This window comes from Theropithecus gelada, chromosome 15 (assembly GCF_003255815.1).
Source record: "Theropithecus gelada isolate Dixy chromosome 15, Tgel_1.0, whole genome shotgun sequence".
NCBI lineage: Eukaryota > Metazoa > Chordata > Mammalia > Primates > Cercopithecidae > Theropithecus > Theropithecus gelada.
In genome coordinates, this window is record NC_037683.1 from 12,657,314 (window position 1) to 12,676,081 (window position 18,768).

At 47.0% G+C, this 18,768-nt stretch overlaps 1 protein-coding gene across 2 annotated transcripts in view; it reads right to left on the minus strand.

Annotated features, from left to right (window-relative positions):
- Positions 1 to 18,768, minus strand: part of MVB12B (multivesicular body subunit 12B) — a 180,485-nt gene that overhangs the window by 106,576 nt on the left and 55,141 nt on the right. For both annotated transcript variants that reach the window (XM_025360209.1, XM_025360210.1), the window contains exons 4-6: positions 13,580 to 13,676; positions 7,709 to 7,838; positions 4,183 to 4,305 (exon numbers count right to left, since the gene is read on the minus strand). In XM_025360209.1, the coding sequence (XP_025215994.1) occupies positions 4,183 to 4,305; positions 7,709 to 7,838; positions 13,580 to 13,676 (350 nt within the window). The remainder of the gene's footprint in view (positions 1 to 4,182; positions 4,306 to 7,708; positions 7,839 to 13,579; positions 13,677 to 18,768) is intronic.

The window sequence follows — 18,768 nt, forward strand, 5'->3', positions numbered from 1 at the left end:
TCTGGCTATAGAGGAGATGCAGAGTATTGATTCTGTCATTCAGCACATCAGCTCACCCTAATGACTCTGTATCATCTGCAAATTTGATAAGCATGCCTCTGATGTCTTTATCAAGCCATGGTTCTGCGGCTTGCTGAGCTACAGGGCAGCAGCTCACCAGGGGCCTCCTCCTGGGTCGACCCAGAGCCATTCGCTTATCACACTGGGGGCTTCTGCTGCTCCAGCGGTTGTGAGCCCACCTGCCTCCTGGGGCTTTTCCCAACCTCTGTCCCAGCAGCAGCAGCGGAACCTTTTCTTCCCAGCAGGAAGAGGTGATGCCCCGCATGTGCGAGACGGTGGAGGGGCTGCTCTGATAGAGGCCGGGAAGGTGTTTCCTCTCTTGGCTCCCCTGCCCCAGACAGCTGCACAGAGCCGAAATCAGAAACCCCACCATCCGATCGCACACCCGAGGCTGACTCACAAAGCTAGGCCCAGCCCCAAAGAGGGCCACAGAGATGGCACCGTGCCTCCGTCCCGAGGCCAGCCCTCTCCTGTTGATCGACATGCGTGACATGGGCAAGCAGGGGATGGAGTGCCTGCGGCCAGGGAAATGAAGAGGCTCCGGGTCCCAGAAGAAGCGGCTGCCCTTCTTCACTAGGAAACAGTCAAGAGATGTGTGTGGCGATGTCTGTGTGTGAGATGAAGCGTCACTGTGAGGGAGAGGAGCTCTGCCAAGCTACCTTCTGCTGCCTTAGCCACCAACTCACTGGTACAGCCCAGGAGCATCCCTCTCCCTGGGGACCTGCCTGCTCCGAAAGGACAACTCCAAAGCTGGTGACACCACAGCATTTTCTGCAAAAACAGAGCTTCTGCGGGAAGCTCTTGCTTCTAGAGGCAGTTCCTGCTTATGGACAGTGCTGCTAGAACCACCAGGTCCTCAGGTGATGGCCTACAGACCATGCAAAGATCCACCTTTTGTCTGAAATAAAGCCGGGAATGAATGGCATTCCAAAAAATGGCAGGGAATTCTTTGAAATCTGAGTGATGACACAAGAAATGGAGGCACATGGTTTTGGCTTTGGAGAAGAACACAGACTCAAGAAAGCAGCAAGATCTGTGACCCACCCCTTCCTAGGTCCTCCCGGCCAGCCTGGGCCAGCGCTCTGCGGGGAAAGGGCCTGCCACCAGCTCCGGCTCAGAATCGCATTCCCCGCCACCGCCACGGCTGGGCAGTAGAGGGCGCTGCGTCACCGCGCTCCCAGCGGCTCGATCCACGCCACACAAAGACCGCACTGGACGTGGTTCTCAGGTTTATGGTTGAGGCTACTTGAGAAAACAGTAGCAAGACGCAGACTTGCTATTACACGATATGATATCACCTATGTAAAAAGTACACAAGAAAAAGACGAGGGAAATATAACAAAAGGTTATATGGAATTCCTGTTTTTTCATGCTTTCTACGTTCTGCCAATTTTCTACAAGCCTGGATTACTCTCACCATCGGAAAAGACCCACGCAGTGCTCAGGGAACAGGGAGTCGTCCGGAGCGGTTGCAAGGGACACATTGATTGTGAAACTGAATGCTTGCCTGGATTCAGGTGGGCGCTGGGGAGCTCCTCGGAGGTTCACCACGTGCCCACACCACCCCAGGGACTCGAGATGTCCCGGAAGCGCTCACAGAAGAAGACCCAGCACAGGCCCAGTCCAGGAGCCTCAGGGAGGGCTTCCTGGGAGAGGAGTCCTCTGCGCTGAGGCCTGCCAACCAAACACACCTCATGTGCAGGGAGCACCGGAAGCAAAGGTGCAGAAGCCAGGGGCAGGAAGGGAGGAGGAGGCTCTCAGCGCAGCTTAATGTCTGGGGCTCGAGCTGGGAGAGGGAAGACAAGAAATCCCCGAGCTGGTGTGAGGCCCTGCAGGCCCCAGTGAGGGGCCTGCCCTACCTTATAGGCTCCTGGCAGACGCCCAGCACCTGAAGCACAAGCCCCAGTCACTGCTGCTCACCAGAGGGGAAGCAATCAGGTTCCTTCTCTGGAGAGTGCAGAGACCTGAAGCCTCAAGGAATAAAACAGCATACTCATCCTTGCTGGTCTTCAATGGAAAAATTTGAATGAATAATCAACATTTCATTAACAAAAAAATCAAAGATACTGGATAGGAAAACAATACCAAAAAAAAATCCCACAAAAACCAAAAAACCCTTATGGTCGAGGCTCACATAGGTGTGCATCCTACCTGTAAATTACTGCACAGGACAACTTGGGACAGACAAGTGGTTTTTACTTGGAAGCATTAATGTACATTCAATTATCCTGCTGCATACTGGCTGACTTAACTCAGCCAAATTAGAATACATTTTATATTGACTATTTTGACATTTGTTTTATTTGGCAAGTAAAACAAAACTGATCCAATTTCCTTGCAGCCATTGTAAACCATAAACGGTACGGCAGAGGTGATAAAGTACGTAAGCCTTATAAACACTTGGGTCTGATGCGCTGCCCTGCAATCCTGCCAGGCTGCTGGTGGCTCAGTGTTCTCGGCCGCCTTGCTTCAGGTGCAAGTGGCCTTGCTCTCACAGTGACCAGCAGGTTTCCGAGAGCACTCTCTCTGCTTTATCTGAGAAAACTGGTGCTCGCTCTTTATCCACAGAAAGTCAAAACCTGCCTGAGGTGGTGCCCATTTCTGGGCCCTTCTAAACCACATGATGTCAGCAGGGAGCAGCTGTAACGACTTCAGGGCAACTGCTCCTGTGGGGGCTTTCCAGCCTCTGCAAGGAGCCCAAACTTGAGCTGACCCGAGTACAGGCAGGCGATGGGCCTCAGCACAGGTGATGGAGGACCCCAACACACAGGTGATGGCCTTAGCTGACCCCCCAGCACAGGTGACACACCTGAGATAGCCTTGAGCACAGGTGACAGTGACCCTCGGCAGTGCCCTCCGGGGTGGAGCTGACAGTGCTCTCGCTCAGAAACGGAGGAACAAGTGCTGATGCGCGGTGCTAGCCTCATACTCCTGAACCTAACAAAGAGACTCAGCTGTTCACCCTGCAACTCTGGGAGGCTCATTAGCGATTTCTAACTTTTTATGCCAAATGAAACTGAAAACTCCTTCTAAAGTTCCAGGCAATTCCAGGGGTAGTTAAGTTTAAATACTACTCTTGGTTTATGAAACTGTCACAAGAAAGACCAGATTGTCTTTATAGGGGGATGTCCCAGAGGACACAGTACTCAGGGCTTCAGGGCCTCATTACAGCGCATTCTCCCGAGTGAGGCGGAGGCTTGGCACAGAGCAACAGAGTACAGACAGCTGGTGGCATGTCCCGGAGGGCAGGCTGTATTGTGGAGGGCCCAGGAAGACCCACCGGTGACTCTTCTGTCCGGTTCCTGACAGATTTTGTTCATCTCTATTCACCCACGTGGAAGCTTCGAGATCCATTCTCATTTACATTACGTCAATCCCTAAGTGTTGCTGCCTCACCGTTCTTGTTTTATTTTACTTTTGCAGTCCCTTTCTCAAGCTTAATCCATCAGTGCTGTTTGTTCCTTGCCCTCAGTTTACTCCTAGTGATGCACAGGATTTTTATTTGACAGGATTATTTTTGCAGAAAGTGTAGAGACTGTTACTACCTCTATTATATCTGAAATCAGTTGCAGAGCAAACAGTTGGCTCACCCAAGTTTCTTTGTGGAGACAATTATTAAAACTAGCATTTCCTGAAAAACTCCTCACTATTCTCTCATACCCAAACTACCCATTTCTTAGTTTATAGATCATTAGAAAAAGAAATTATATGAAAATGAAGAATATAAGAACTCACCTACCCTTCTGGGTTGCAAATGAGTTGCTGGCCAAGGTAGAGAAGGAATTTGACCTTAAGGCCAGTGACCCCAACTCCATGGCTACACAACACATGTCTGTGTGTAGCTAGCAGTTCTTTTGAATAGCAAGCCAATTTTAAGTTGCATAATGTGCAGTTTTAGGAGCCTGCAGAACACGTACAAAACGGACTATAGAATGGCTTTTGCATTCACGTAATGCAAAGATTTCCAAGTGGATTTTTAAAAATCTCCTCTAAAGATATATTGCTTCTACAGTTGTTCAGCTGTCCTTTGCACTATTTCAGCAGACACTTGGTGGTGTTCTAAAATGTTGTGCAGGGACCCACGACCACAGGACAACACAAGACACCCCAACAAGGCCTCACCTGGGAAGGTTGGGGGCTGGGGTGGAAGCAGCTGATGACTGGGAAGGCGTTGTGGGTTGAGATGAGTCATGATTTCTTGGTACTCTGCCCATTCGATACCAGATCCCCATGCTGTTCAGTTCCCTTTAGGAAAAAAGAGAAATCTTCATGGCTCTGGTTAGCACAAAGCATTTACCTGAGTGACAAAGCAAACCAACTAACTTAAAAGAGTCATGGCCTCAAACACCAGGGAATCAATTCTCACCGCCCACATGAAATGGGTTCCACCACCTCCTTTGTGCTCTGGGCATCACAGTTCACATGAGGGTGAGCTGTTCCATCTAGGCAGGCCTTCAGGACAAGGCTGCCTGTGTCACCCTCCCCGAGCTTGCCTTCCTACTCCAACTGGTACTTTCCTTGCTTCTCCAAACTTCTTTCTGTTTTGCCAGTTCCTTGTAGAGTATGACGTGATAATCCACATCAAGTCCTTTGTGCAGTTAGGAGAGACAGATAGGGAGATGCTGGTTTTTAACCATGAGATGAATTAGCCCCCTACTCTCTAACACACCCCAATCTCAGGATACAGCCTCTTCCAGCTGTGTGTCACCTGCCGTCGGCCTCATTCTCAGGGTCAGTTTGGGAATCATCTTCAAACTGCAAAACTCGCCCCACAAACCACACAACTAGGAGTGGACACCAAGGGGCTTCCCAGACACCGCACAAGCTCTCCTGTGACTTCCCTCACACAGTTACCACAGCCCTGACCCCTACTACACCACACACTCGCGAGTGCTGAGGAGACAGCCACACTCCTAGGAATAGTGATGGGATCATGTTCACCATATTCAGTTTCCAACTTCCCAGTTGCCCCACAGAACTGCATCTTTGGGACCTGATGTAGAGGAATATAATCTCTTCAAAAAATGGAGAAAGACTTATTCTGTGGGAACCCCTAATAAGCTTCTCAGGACACCACAGGAACCATGTAAACCACAATCCTGTCTTCTTAGATGAGCGATTCCAGTGAGCTGCACTGATTTCTCCACATCTGGGCCATGGCCTCTAGCTGCCAGGCTTTGGAGGTGCTGTTTGGAATGTGAGGTTTCTATCTTCCCCAACTGACAATCCCAAACCCTTGCAAAGTAACACGTAGAACTGTGCCCGCTTTTAAGAATAAGTGGCTTAGAGTTCTGAATACTGAATTCTCTTTCCTTGCTTAAAAATGACACCGGAATTGTCTTCCTCTGGAAGAGAACTGTTGCCCCAAGATGAAATAAAACTATAGCCATATTTCCAAAGTGATATAAAGGAAAAAAGGCTTTGGTTTTATCAAGGTACATACTGGTAAATATCTTTTCCTTAAAATTGGTTAAATTGGTTAAAAATGGAATCTTTTTACAACAGGATAGTTTATAATTAAAGATACACATAGCGACTGAAATTAGATTTAAAAGTTCATTACGAAATTGCTGGTTTCTGCCATTTGTATGTAAATGGGTGCTTCTGAGGTGCCTGAAGTATGTTTATTCTAACTATTTCCTACTCCTGTAGTCCTGTTTACATAATTAGTGTAAGCCATGTTGCAAAACAGGATTTTTGAGCGTGTAGGAAGGGAATGATCACAGAGTCCTTCTTAACCACATGATCTTGACACAGAGCATTCCGATGCCAGAGCCGAAGCCCCCAGAGGTGAAACTCTGCATTTCTGTGGTACCTGCTCCCTGCATGCTTCAAGCAAATGCCACAAGGGCTCATCTGCTCCTCTCACCGGGTCTAGGCTATCAGGAAAGGCCCTGGCTGATAAAAAGGCAGCTCTGGGCTCAAATGAACAAGAGTAAAGCAGAGTACAGGCCTGAGCCAGGAGGCTGGCCTCAGAAGCTGAGGAGGAGAGAGTGTCTCTGGGAGCCCACAGGGAGACACATGGCACCTCCCAGGCCTGGCCAGGGAAGAGGCACATGGCTGAGGGGGCTGTAAACCATCCGCCACACCAAGTAACCGGCACACCTGGATTTCAGTTGACCGAGGACAGTGAACATCTATTTCCTTCCAGACAGCTGGCATCCACTAACCCCCTTTCTGACTTTTGACTTCCCCTCTGTATTTTAGGGGCAGCACCAGTCATGGTTAGTCCTTGAGTTCCCATGGAGCTAATCCTACTTCCTGCTCAGGCCTGGTCAATGGAAGAATTTTCCAGAAAACCGTGACCAGCCCAGGGTGCACATGACCCTACCTAGATCAATCAAGACCAATGAGACTAAATTCTAGAACTTCTTTTGAACTAGCAGGAACACAGACTTGCTCTTGGCCTCTGGACTTGAACCTGGATGAAAAGCAGGTAGAGCTACTGCAGCACCAGGCCTCCTCGAGGGGGAAACATGTCAGAACAGAGCCCAGCACCACAGCCAGAGGGAGATAGGGAAACCAGAACCCAGTGCCGGCTTTCAAGCTTCCGCTTCCAGGCGTGCCGGTCCTGCTTCCCCAACTCTTCTGTGATGCCAGCCAACAAATTCTTTCTTTTGCTCAAGCCAAAGTGGGTTGGGTTTCCTGTCACTTACAATCAACAGAGCCCTAAGTGAAACCCTGGGATTTCACTGTACTACGTATTTATGGAGCCGCAACAGAGCCAGGCCCATGCTCAGGGCTGAGGCTACTGGAGAAACAAGACACAAACGGGCCCAGGCCTCAGCAGTTCTCTGCTTACTGGGGAATTATCATGGAGCTGTGTAATATTTATGTTTCTTCCTGACTTGGAGCCCTCCACTGGCTTTCCAGTGTGCTTGGAATAAACTCCAGGCCATGTCCTAGGAGGTCCTGCCAACCCTCGCCCTTGTCCCAATACTCTCCCTGGCTCTTCCAGCTGCATGGGGCTGCGTTCTGCTCCCAGAACGTACCATGCTCATTCCCACTTCTCTCCTTGCTCATTCCCACTTCTCTCCTTCTGCTTCTGCTCTGCCTCGAGGGCCCTGCCTTCACATCTGTGCATGGCTGGTTTCCTGACATTGAGGCCTCTGCTCAAGTGTCACCTTCCTGACCCCCTCACGGAAGAGGCCCCCACTCCATCATTGTGTTTCACTGTCTTCACTCTCTGGAATTATCTCATTTATTTTCTCGTTTATTGCTCGTCTGTCCCTTTTCGAACATCAGCTCTGTGACAGCAGGGCCTTTGCCTCACTCATGACCACATCCAGTGACCTTGGCCCCACAGTACAAAATAGGTCCCTGTGACCTTTCCTATAGGGGGAATAACGAGTGTGGAGAGCTGAGGCTGGTGGCATCACAGGGTGTCGGGGAAGGACCCAGAGGAGCTTCAAGGCTGAATGCGCAGAAGGGCAGTGGGGGAAGGGCCCTAAGGTAGAGTCAGCAGTGCGAGTCCAGGCGCAGAGAGGCCGCAGCTGAGCAGGAAGGGCAGTGAGGAGCACTGGGCTGACAGAGGCCCATGGCTGAGAGCCTGGGGGCCACATGAAAATCTCTGGGACCTCATTACCTGGAGTGGCCTGAGTGCTCTCATGAAAGAGTAGCAGCTGAGAGTCCTGTCATTAAGACTCACCCGATAAACGTGTACTGAGGTGGGGCCTGCTTGGTCCGGCCCATGATCCGAATGTCACAAATTGCAGCTTCCGTTGAATCCCGTGGAATAAATTTAATGCACAGCCTCTTCTTCCTAAAAGCCACTTCCTCTGAAGGAAAGGACAACAGAAAAGGTATGAGTTTTCCAGAGATACCACCATCTCTATTCTGAAAACCACATCCCTTGTCACACCCTGTTCCTGGCAGCAGAAGTGGCAGGTCACCTAAGCTGCTAGACAGAAGGGCTGGGCTCTGCCGCCTGCCTTCCCTGGGGCTGCAGTCACCCTGCTCTGCATGCAGGACTCAACCCAGACACCCCTTGCTGAGAAGGGGACCGCACACCCTGCAGTAAATCCGGGTGGCTTCTAAGAGCCGCAACCACAATCTGCTCACTGCTCAGCCATCAGAAACCTGCACGCTGATGCCCTGAGCATTAACACATTTCACCACATGGACTTCTTTTCTTTTCTGCTTTTTATCATAGAAATCTTCAAACATACCCCAAAGCAGAGAGAACAGCGGAATGAATCCACGTGTTCCCATCACCCAGTGTCAATGCTGTGCACAACGGACAAGCTGGTTTCCTCTCCTCCCACCCCTGCAACTTTGCTGGATATTTAAAATGAATCCCTGACGACACCATGTCATGTCGCCACCAATACCTCAGTAGGCATCTAGGTCACTGTTCTTTAAAGACCACCATGCCATCACCATTCCTAACAAAACGAACAGAATTCCTGAGTATCATCCAATAGAGAGTCTACATTCACGTTTTCTCCGGTCTGTCTGCATCCAGATCCCCAGGATGCTGAGGCACTGCCTCTGGGTGTCAGGCCTCCCAGACCATTTGACTCTGGAGCAACCACTCCTGCTCCCTTTTCTTCAGGGCACTGACAGGCTGGAGAAATCGGGTCATTCCCCTGTGCCTCCTGTAGACTGACAGAGCTAAAGCCTCGATTAGACTCAGGTTAGGTTTTTTTAGATGCACACGCTGTCCTGGGGCACGTGTACGTCTAGGCTGTCATATGGTGAGGCCCGGAGTCTGGCTGGGCCATTCTTGTTGAGCTCTGCTGGTGTCGGCCTGGGCCCTTGGTCATACAGTTCCCCAACTGCCATCCTCTAAGTACTCTGTCACCCTCTGATGACTGTTGCTAAGATCCATGCTTTATTAAAGGTTCACAATGGTGATTTTTGAACTCTGTCATTCCTTCTGCTTTTTTTCTTTTATTTTTTTTTGAGATGGAGTCTTATTCTGTCACCCAAGCTGGAGAGCAGTGGCATGATCTTGGCTCACTGCAACCTCCACCTGCCGGGTTTGAGCGATTCTCCTGCCTTGGCCTCCTGAGTAGCTGGGATTACAGATGCGTGCCACCATGCCTGGCTCATTTTTGTATTTTTAGTAGAGATGGGGTTTCACCATGTTGGTCAGGCTGGTCTCAAACTCCTCACCTCATGATCCACCCACCTTGGCCTCCCAAAGTGCTGGGATTACAAGTGTGAGTCACCGCGCCCAGCCTCCTTCTGCATTTTTTAGCTAGAATCCTTCTATATATAAAAAATAACTTTCCTTCATCAACTATTTGGTCTCCCTGAAATAAATTTTGTATAGGAAAAAAAAGGATAAGCACATGATTCTTTTCTCTTACTTATCAAGCCTTAGAGTAAGGAGTTGGTGCTTGAGCAACCTCCAGTGCTGACCAACGGGAGGTGTGTGTGTGTTTGTGCTTTTAAGCCTGAGTTTCAACTAACTGCAGCCATTTAATACACGAGTCAGACAGACCTGGGTTGAAATCCCAACACCAACATTTTCTGGCACTGTGACCTTAGGCAAGTTACTTAATTTCTCTGAGTCTTGGTAAATTGTAAAAGGGAGTTAATGAAACCCACCCCGCAGGGATGTGGGTTGGATGCACTGTGCCAACACGTATGATCCACCTAGCCCAGTGCCTGGCACACAGTAAGTGCTCAGTAAAGAACAGCTGTGTGGGATCTTACTGTCATTATTGGCAAGTAAGCCTCTAGTGTGTAATTTATGGCCGTACTTGGTATTGGGTTTCAAGACCTTGCAATTCTGTGGCAGGAAGTAAGACATTCAACAGCACATTCAAATCGAGGAACAGAATAAGGGGAAGTACAGCCCTGCCCGGGGGTTCTTATAGGGGCCAGGAGTGGGGAGGGGGACAAGAAAATCAGTGGAATTGTTTTTGTTATTATATTTTTAGGGGGGTAGGGTCATTTTTTAAAGAGTCAGATAACTTTGTGCGTTCCTCAGGCACAGAAACTGAGGGCTAGAGCAGATCTACCAGCGGAGAGAAACAACGTTCTGAATCCAGACCCTAAACATTGCTAAACATCTAGGAAATGAACCTAGTACTGGAAATGAAGAGGCCCCTGCTGCCCACCCTCCTGTGTGACAAGACCCAACCTCAGAGTCCACACTTGGGACGGCAACCTGGGGAATGGGGGGCGCTGTTCACAGCAACTCTGCACCTTCAAAGATTATCAGCTGATCAGATTGGCCTTAGAAGGCGTGAAGAAGATGAGACCTTTACACAAAGAAAACTAACGCCAGGTGTTTCACTTGCTGTTGCCACGCTGCTCTTGGCTCCATTCCTCCGTCTGCAGCAAACTCGGGGTAAGAGATGGAGCCACTAATTACACATGCTTAAGCAGGCCTAATTTTAAGTAAACATATTATACATAGTCAATAGAAATGTGTTCAGTCATGCTAATGAACACAGAGAAAGTACACAGTACTTTACTAAAACAAACAGTCTTCCAGTTTTTCAGTGCTATATGGATTACAGCAAACTATATTTTAAATGAATTACAAGAGTCTCCTGTTTTTGGCTGACTTTATAAAATCAGGGCCTTGAATACTCTCCAATGATACAGAGCTGACCGTAAGGCTTATATGGTCAGCTTGGGCTCCTCTGTCCCCCAGGTAAAGCCTCCAGGAAATGTTGCTAGAACCAGACATGAAGAGGCTCCCTGCTGCTCACCCTCCTGTGTGACAAGGCACCTGGCATTGAGCCCAGGACCGATCTCAGAGTCCACACTTGGGGCAGCAACCTGTGCACTCCCAGTCACAGGGGAGAAACTTCCCAACCAAGACCCCTGGGCCCCACAGCCGCTGGTCCCCAAGTCCAGACAGGACAGAGCCTCAGTGAACTGGTCCAACTAACCGAGAGGAAAATGCAGAATGGAAAACCCGTTGCGGCTCCACGGCACATCAGTATAAAGACATTCGAAGTCAACTCACTGTCAAAAAATGAACACCAATGCAAATTTTAAAACTGTGAAAAACACAGGGGAAAAGGAGGAAAGTGATCTAAGTCTTTGAGAAGACTGTAGATCCTAAGCAGAGGAGATAACGCAAATGGCCAACAAGCACATAAAAAGATGCTCAACGTCATTTGCCATCAGACAAGGGCAAATGGAAAGCACAAGGAGATTCCATTTCATACCCACTAAGGGGCCTAGAATCAAAAAGACAGACAATAACAAAGTGCTGGTGAAGATGTGGAGGAATGGGAATCTACGGGCACTGCTGGTGGGAAGAAAAAACGGTGCAGCTCCTTTGAAATACCATTTGGTAGTTCCTCAAAAATATCAAGTTACCATGTGACCCAGCAATTCCATGACTAGGTAGATACCCAATAGAAACGAAAACATAAGCCCACACGAAAACTTGTACACGAATGTTCATAGCAGCCTCATTCCTAACAGCCAAAAAGTATGAACAACCCAGATATCCATCAGTTCAATGGATAACCAAAATGTGGTATATCCATATGTTAGTATTTGGCAATAAGAAGGAATGAAGTAATGATCTATCCTGCAACATGGGCCAACCTTGAAAACATTATGCTAACAGAGAGAAGCTGGTCACAAAAGACCACACACTGTATGATTCCATTCATATGAAATGTCCAGAATAGGCAAATCTATATAGAAAGTAGATCAGTGGTTGTCTAGGGCTGGTGGGGAGTGGGGAGGTGAGGGTTGGAGAGAAATAAGGGAGTGATTGCTGAGGGGTACAGGGGTGCTTATCCTGACAATCGGTTTTGGGGGTGATATAATGTGCAATAATGGTTGCACAACTCTGCCTTTACTAAAGGTCACTGAACTGTGCATGTTCAATGGATGAATTGCATGGTGAGTTATATCTTAATTTTTTAAAACCCTATACATTAATATAAAACATATCTGTAAAATGTGCTTATACACAGGCTCTTCCAGTGTGGTGCTGTGGTTAAAAGTGTAGCTGGAGGCCGGGCACGGTGGCTCAAGCCTGTAATCCCAGCACTTTGGGAGGCCGAGACGGGCGGATCATGAGGTCAGGAGATCGAGACCATCCTGACTAACACGGTGAAACCCCGTCTCTACTAAAAAATACAAAAAACTAGCCGGGCGACGTGGCAGGCGCCTGTAGTCCCAGCTACTCGGGAGGCTGAGGCAGGAGAATGGCATAAACCCAGGAGGCGGAGCTTGCAGTGAGCTGAGATCCAGCCACTGTACTCCAGCCTGGGCGGCAGAGCGAGACTCCATCTCAAAAAAAAAAAAAAAAAAAAGTGTAGCTGGAGTAAGACGTATGTGAGCATTCTAGTTATTCCTCCAGTTCCAGACGCGTGACCTTGGCTAAGTTCTTTAATCCCTAAGAAGTGAGTGTGCTTCACTTTTCTCATATCTGAAATGGGTATAATAATGCCCGTCTCATAAGAGGGATCTTCTGAAGATGAAATGAAATCAGGGAGGTAAAGCATTTATCACAGGGGTGAGCACATAGTAAATGCACACTAAGTATCAGCTCTTATGATTATCAGGTAATACATAAAATCATAAATGACAAAAAGCAATCCAATGTCTAAACGTAAAGAAACCATCACGAAAATAAAAATATGCTATACAATGGGGTCTGCTGGTTTCATGAAAATAACAGTTAGGTGGGATCTGTGTAGAGACAGAAACTCTAGTTCATATCATACGAAGTGCTAGCAAGAAAACAGCAAAAAATAGTGGGACCAACGTGGGCTAATTATGAGAGAATAAAGTATGAGACAGAAAATGAGACAGACAATTTAATAAACACACCCTAAGTCATAATGAAAGGATTCTCTGTATTTGTTTTGTATTCACTACTTCACTGTTGTAGATATCATAAAGTTGGCTGACCAGTGATTAAAAATGAAACAAGGTAAGTTAAATTACACCAAAACAAGGAAGCCGAATTGCCAGAGGTTTTCCAGCACCATTTAATAACTCATGTGTGGGTCAAGAAGCTCCAAGGGCTCCAGCACCCTGAAGACGCTGCCGATTCCTCAGTGATTCACTTCTGCTTGGACCTGCTCAGTGGTCAGAATATTCAGTCCAATTCGAACCTATGAATTTTAATTTGCAGCCTTTTTGATTCTCACTTTTCTTGTTTGCTCTGTGGGCCCCAAATGGGCACATTATTGGCTTTGTGTTCTCTGGGCGTCTTTTGATTGTTTTCTTTCTGCTTCCTTCTGGGTCTTGTGCCAAGCTTGGCTTCAGCAACACCAGAGGAAGGACTAAAGACAAACTATATCCAGTTTCACCATTCCGTTCCCCAGTGAGTCCATTCAGCAGGGAGCACCATTCTAAAAGAAAGGGACGTTCTGCTCATTTACATGCCGCTACCCAGAATACTCTGCAAACTCCTTGGAGAACCCAGCCAGACACACATCAAAAGCAGCAGGGTTTGTTCATGGGCATGCAGTAAGACCTCCGAAAATGTTTCTGAAGAAAAATGCACATAAAAAAACACCTAGAAATATATCTGGAGGAAGAAAACCCTCATTGTGATGAGTGCTACTAAAGGATGACTCACGTGTGTCCACTGTCTCCTGAATTGGGATGAAGCCCACAGGCAGTGTGTCCTTGATGTCAATGAGCTTCATATCTACTAACACGTTCCCCAGATGACTCTTGGGAAGAAAGAAAAGAGATACAGACTATTAATCTGAACATGCCTGTGGTGGCTTTGCCATTTTGGCTTCAAGATGCATATTTAACACAATGACTCGTGCAGCTTTATGACAGCAGGTTAATTAGAGTAGGTGACACTTAATGTTCCCCAGTGGTTACACAGGGACTCGTGTGGCCCCCGGGAAGGAGTTTTATCTGCAGAACCTCAAAGCCACTCACTCAGACACAGCCTTGGTGAGGCAGGAGCAACCCAGGAGATGCTTTAGACATAACCCAGCAGAGGGCAGCTGTGCACACACGTCCCGGGACCAGGCTGCCACTCAGCCCTGAGCATCAGATCTCAAGGCCAGGAGGTTTTAGGAAGAGCAAATTCCTGAGGCACTCGTAGGACAGAGATGCATCTAAACCTAATAGGGAACCAATCACACTTCTAAATGATCACCAGTCTGCATACTGACACACATTTCAGTTGCTAGATACATTTTACAAAATCCCAAGAATCATAAACTAACACAGAGTGAAAGTCCTGCTGCCTCAATATTACACGTCTTCTAAAATGACATGCACAAGGGCCTCCTAAAGTTTCTATTTAGTGGTAGTATATGGGGTCCACAGTGCGCAGTTTCTGTAACTGGTGTACAAATATCTTTCGAAGACAGTACACATTCTGTAATTGCGAGAGAGAATTCTTTGCAAACACGCCGGCACTTGCAGCGCGCATTTCAAGCTGGAAATGAGCTCTAAAGATATCTACCCTACAACTTAAATATGTGGGGGCACTTTGGAGATTTCATTAAAATCTTCAGAGTAATTTGCAGCTTGGTTCCCCCTCTCTAGTCAGAGCCAGTTAAGGAAAGAATGATGGGCTCAAATCCCAAATCTCTCCTGTTAGGATACTAGCAATGCACTCCACGTGCCCATTTTGCAGAAGTGCCTCATCCCCAAAGCCCAGTGTGAGCGTGCTCTCCGTTTACTTGTTCAGCATCCTTGGACAAGCATCTAGTTGGTCAGCCATCACTCTGCCCTGGACAGCAACTTCAGAGGCTGTTGTTCCATCTTGCTTAGAGAAGAAGGGCTGCTACCTCCATCTCTGCACGTGGGAGCCAAGATCCCACCTCCACCTGCACTGTGCCATGTCTCTGAAAGCCAAGCAGGGAGTTCTTATCATCTAAACTGTGTATGTTCCCTCTTGGCACTCTCTTTTCCCCTCCTTATCAATTTGTGGGGTTATTTTCTTAATATCTGTCTTGCTTCTAGAGTTTAAGAACCAGGAAGACCAAAACTATCTCTGTTCCTACTATAAATACAAGCCTAGCATGGATTTTGCCACACAACAGGTGCTCAGTAATTACTTGCTGAATAAATTAATTTCGGGTACGCATTTTTCAACCAGGCCACTCAGAGTCAGAAATCAAACTGGAGTCCGGGTGCTGTTGCTCATGCCTGTAATCCCAACACTTTGGGAGGCCAAAGTGGGTGGGTAGCTTGAGTTCAGGAGTTTGAGACAAGCCTGGGAAACGTGGCGAAACCCCATCTCTACAAATTGAAAAAATTGACTGGGTGTGGTGGCACTCATGCATGTTGTCCCAGCTACTCAGAAAACTGAAGTAGGAGGATTGTTGGAGCCTGGGAGGTTGAGGCTGCAGTGAGCCAAGATCATGTCACTGTACTTCAGCCTGGGCAATAGAGTGAGACACTGTCTCAAAAAAAAAAAAAAAAAAAAAAAAAAAACATTGGCCAGGCATGGTGGCTCATGCCTGTAATCCTAGCACTTTGGGAGGCCGAGGCAGGTGGATCATTTGAAGTCAGAAGTTTGATACCAGCCTGAGCAACATGGTGAAACCCTGTCTCTACTTTAAAAAATACAAAAATTAGCTGGGTGTGGTGGTAGGTGCCTATAATCCCAGTTACTTGGGAGGCTGAGGTAGGAGAATTACTTGAACCCAGGAGGTGGAGGCTGCAGTGAACTGAGATTGTGCCATTGCACTCCAGTCTGGCTGGCAGGGAGACTTCGTTTCATATGTGTGTGTGTGTGTGTATACATATATATATACACACACAAACACATACACATATATCAAGTTGGGTTTGCTGAGATGTCAAATCTAAACTATATGATTAAAAGTAGCAAGTGTAACCTACGACTAGTGTTTTTATGGCACAGTCATCAGGAAATCGTTTCTTCCTCTCAGAACTATCACATTTGCCAACAATTTGATATTCTGATATTCCAGGTAGCTGGGCCTCAGGAAGGCAATGTACAGTGCAGGCTAGGGAGTGGTAAGTGGGACCCTCAGAACACGGAATAAATCTCTGACCGTGTAGGAAGGGTTGGAACTGTTAACCTAACTTGCAAACATCAGCTGCTTTCAGAATCGCCTGGTCTAATCTATCGTAATTTTTTTTCATGGCAGTTGCTTTTCCATGTCATCACTGCTTTCTGCATTGAGAAATTAACAACTAGGCATGTTTTCCTGCCCCGCAGATGGATGGGCATTCATCAATATCCTTCTCAAATGTCTTCTACTTGACAAGTTGGGTTTTACAGAAGTCAACTGCAAACCACTTAGTGACCTCACCCTCCACACACTCTACAAATGTCCCTGATCATAAAACCTGAACATCAGTGGTGTGGCCATTAAAAACAAAGCATTAAAAAACCTTGCATGCATACAAAATGGGAGGCTGCACTGTCAGAGCTCCCCACAGCCCAAGTGTGGTCGCTCCTTACACGGGGCTGCCACTGTACTGGGTTTAATACAGTGGGTCTGCGACACCATTAATTTTGCCTGTTCCTCTCCCCTCCCCCATCTGTGCTCTCTTTCATTTCCTCCTCATAAATATGAAGAACGTATTCCCAATCCTTGTTGAGCAAATGATTCATGCCAAAAGCCCAATATGCACTGACTCAGGGTATTTATATTGTCTCTGGTAGCCAGTATTTGCTAGTATACTGTAATTATTTTTGACAACCTTGCATTTAAGGTAGCCACAGATAACCAACTTAATATTCAAATGTTCATAAATCCTTCTGTTTAATATCCTCCCTACCTAATCTATGTACATTATTATTACAGGTAATGCAGAAAGTACAGGGCATGAAAAGTGCAATTAATCTCGATCCTTCCCCAGGAAGCAATGTCACTCCAAAGCCAGGTTTCTGTATTAATAGCATTATTGGGGGAAAGGAATTTAGGTTCCAAAGGAGTCTCCCAAAACTCCTACATGGGGAGTCTCAAGTCACCTAATTAAGAATCTGTCCAGTCTTGAGATCCCACATCCCTCCTTTACAGCTGTAAAAAATGATGCTCTGCAAAGTCTTGGTTTGGACTACAGGGCCAGCACAGACTGGCTGTAACAGATTAAAATATTCCGATTCCTCCTCCACTCCTGAGCTGGCAGGTGGGCCCCTGCCAACTGCTGGAACTCGATCGTTTGGATCCCACTATTGGATCCATTCACTCTTTTTCCAAAAACAGTATGCACCATGCACCTATCTCCTACACTGCTTCAAAAGCGAGATAGAGGCTTTTCACACTGCCCTTGTCCTCTTCTTACATCCCTTCATCACACCCAAGAAAAATCTTTTTAATGTTCAACACATGTTGACAAAATCAATGGGTTTTCCTTAATACACTTACCCATGACACTCAATGCTAACAAGCCCCAGTGACTTCTCTTTGTCACATTCAGACCTGTCACTGTCCCTACTCCAAGGGATGCAGGGACTCTGCTAGCCCAGGTACCAATACCCCATAGTGTTTTTGATTTCATGCAATGAAAACAAAAACAAAAAATGATCACAGAGATCATGGTTGTCCTCAGGCCAGTTTTAACTGAGGCCTCTTCGGCCTCTATTCATTTTTAACTGAAGCCTCTACTCAGCCTTCAGCCCTCTCCTGGGTGCCTCAGGCTGCTCAGTGAGCTGGGGGACCTGCAGGGACTCATTATAAGCTCGCAGTGCCCTTGTCCGCTCTTTAGCCCTGCCACCTTCCTGGTATTTAAAATACACTCAAAAGCCTGAACTGAAAAGACTTCCAGACTTTTGTGTCAAGATCTTCCCTGACTCCATTATAAACTCTGTACTTTACGACGAGCATATATTGCTCTTGTGATTAGGGGAAAAAAATAAAGCAACGACTTTTCTCCCAGTCCTGTTCACAATAATTCTCCTACCCAAGAATTAACCACAAACAACAGGAATAGGTGGCAGAAAAGAGTACAAGCTGGAGAGCCACATGATGGTCGACATTCAGAAAACACCAAGGGGACACGCAAGGACCCTGTGATGGGACCCTGGGCCTGCGGGGCCAGGTGGCAGAGAGGAGGACTAACGCTTTCCCCCTTTCATGCTGTTGAATGAGTATGTTTTTTGTCTGGGTTCAGTTTTTTTTTTAACTGCAAATAAATACTACTTTTATAATATAATTTATATAAATAAATCAATAAAAATATTCCCCAAAATAAAATTTACATGACAAAGAGACAATAACATGTGGCCAAAAATAAAATGTTAGCCCTGAAAATGAAAATCCCAACTCCTCCCTATTTGGGGCTGGGGAAGAGAAGTAACCTCGAACAAGCACGTCACCTCTTGGATCTTGGTTTCTTCAATGGAAAGGAACTTCCACTTGTAGAGATTATCTGGGGACAGAATGAGGTGCCCAGGGCAGGCCTTGTACAGAGTAGATACTCACCAAAACTATTTCCTTTTTTTCTAAGCCATCTATTAAAATACCTTATTAGATGTTAAAAAAAAAACAAAAAAAACAAAAAACCTTAGTAGGTGTCTTTAAAGTTTCCTAATTTACAGGTGCAAGTACTTTAAAAACAAAAAAAAAAACCATAGTAAGAGAAATCTGCATGAGTGGATACTTACCTACAAAAATAATGAAATGCAATATGTCACACAGAGACTCAGAGAGGAAACGTCACTGTGGAAGCAAAGGCATGATGTCTGTGGATGGGGTGGGGTCACAGGGACCCTCCCTGAGCCAGGCTGCCTTTGCTGGCCAGCATTAAATCCCGCTCCACCAGAGAATTCTCACTGCCGCACTATCCTGTGATTTGTTGCTTGGAGGAAAGGTGGGC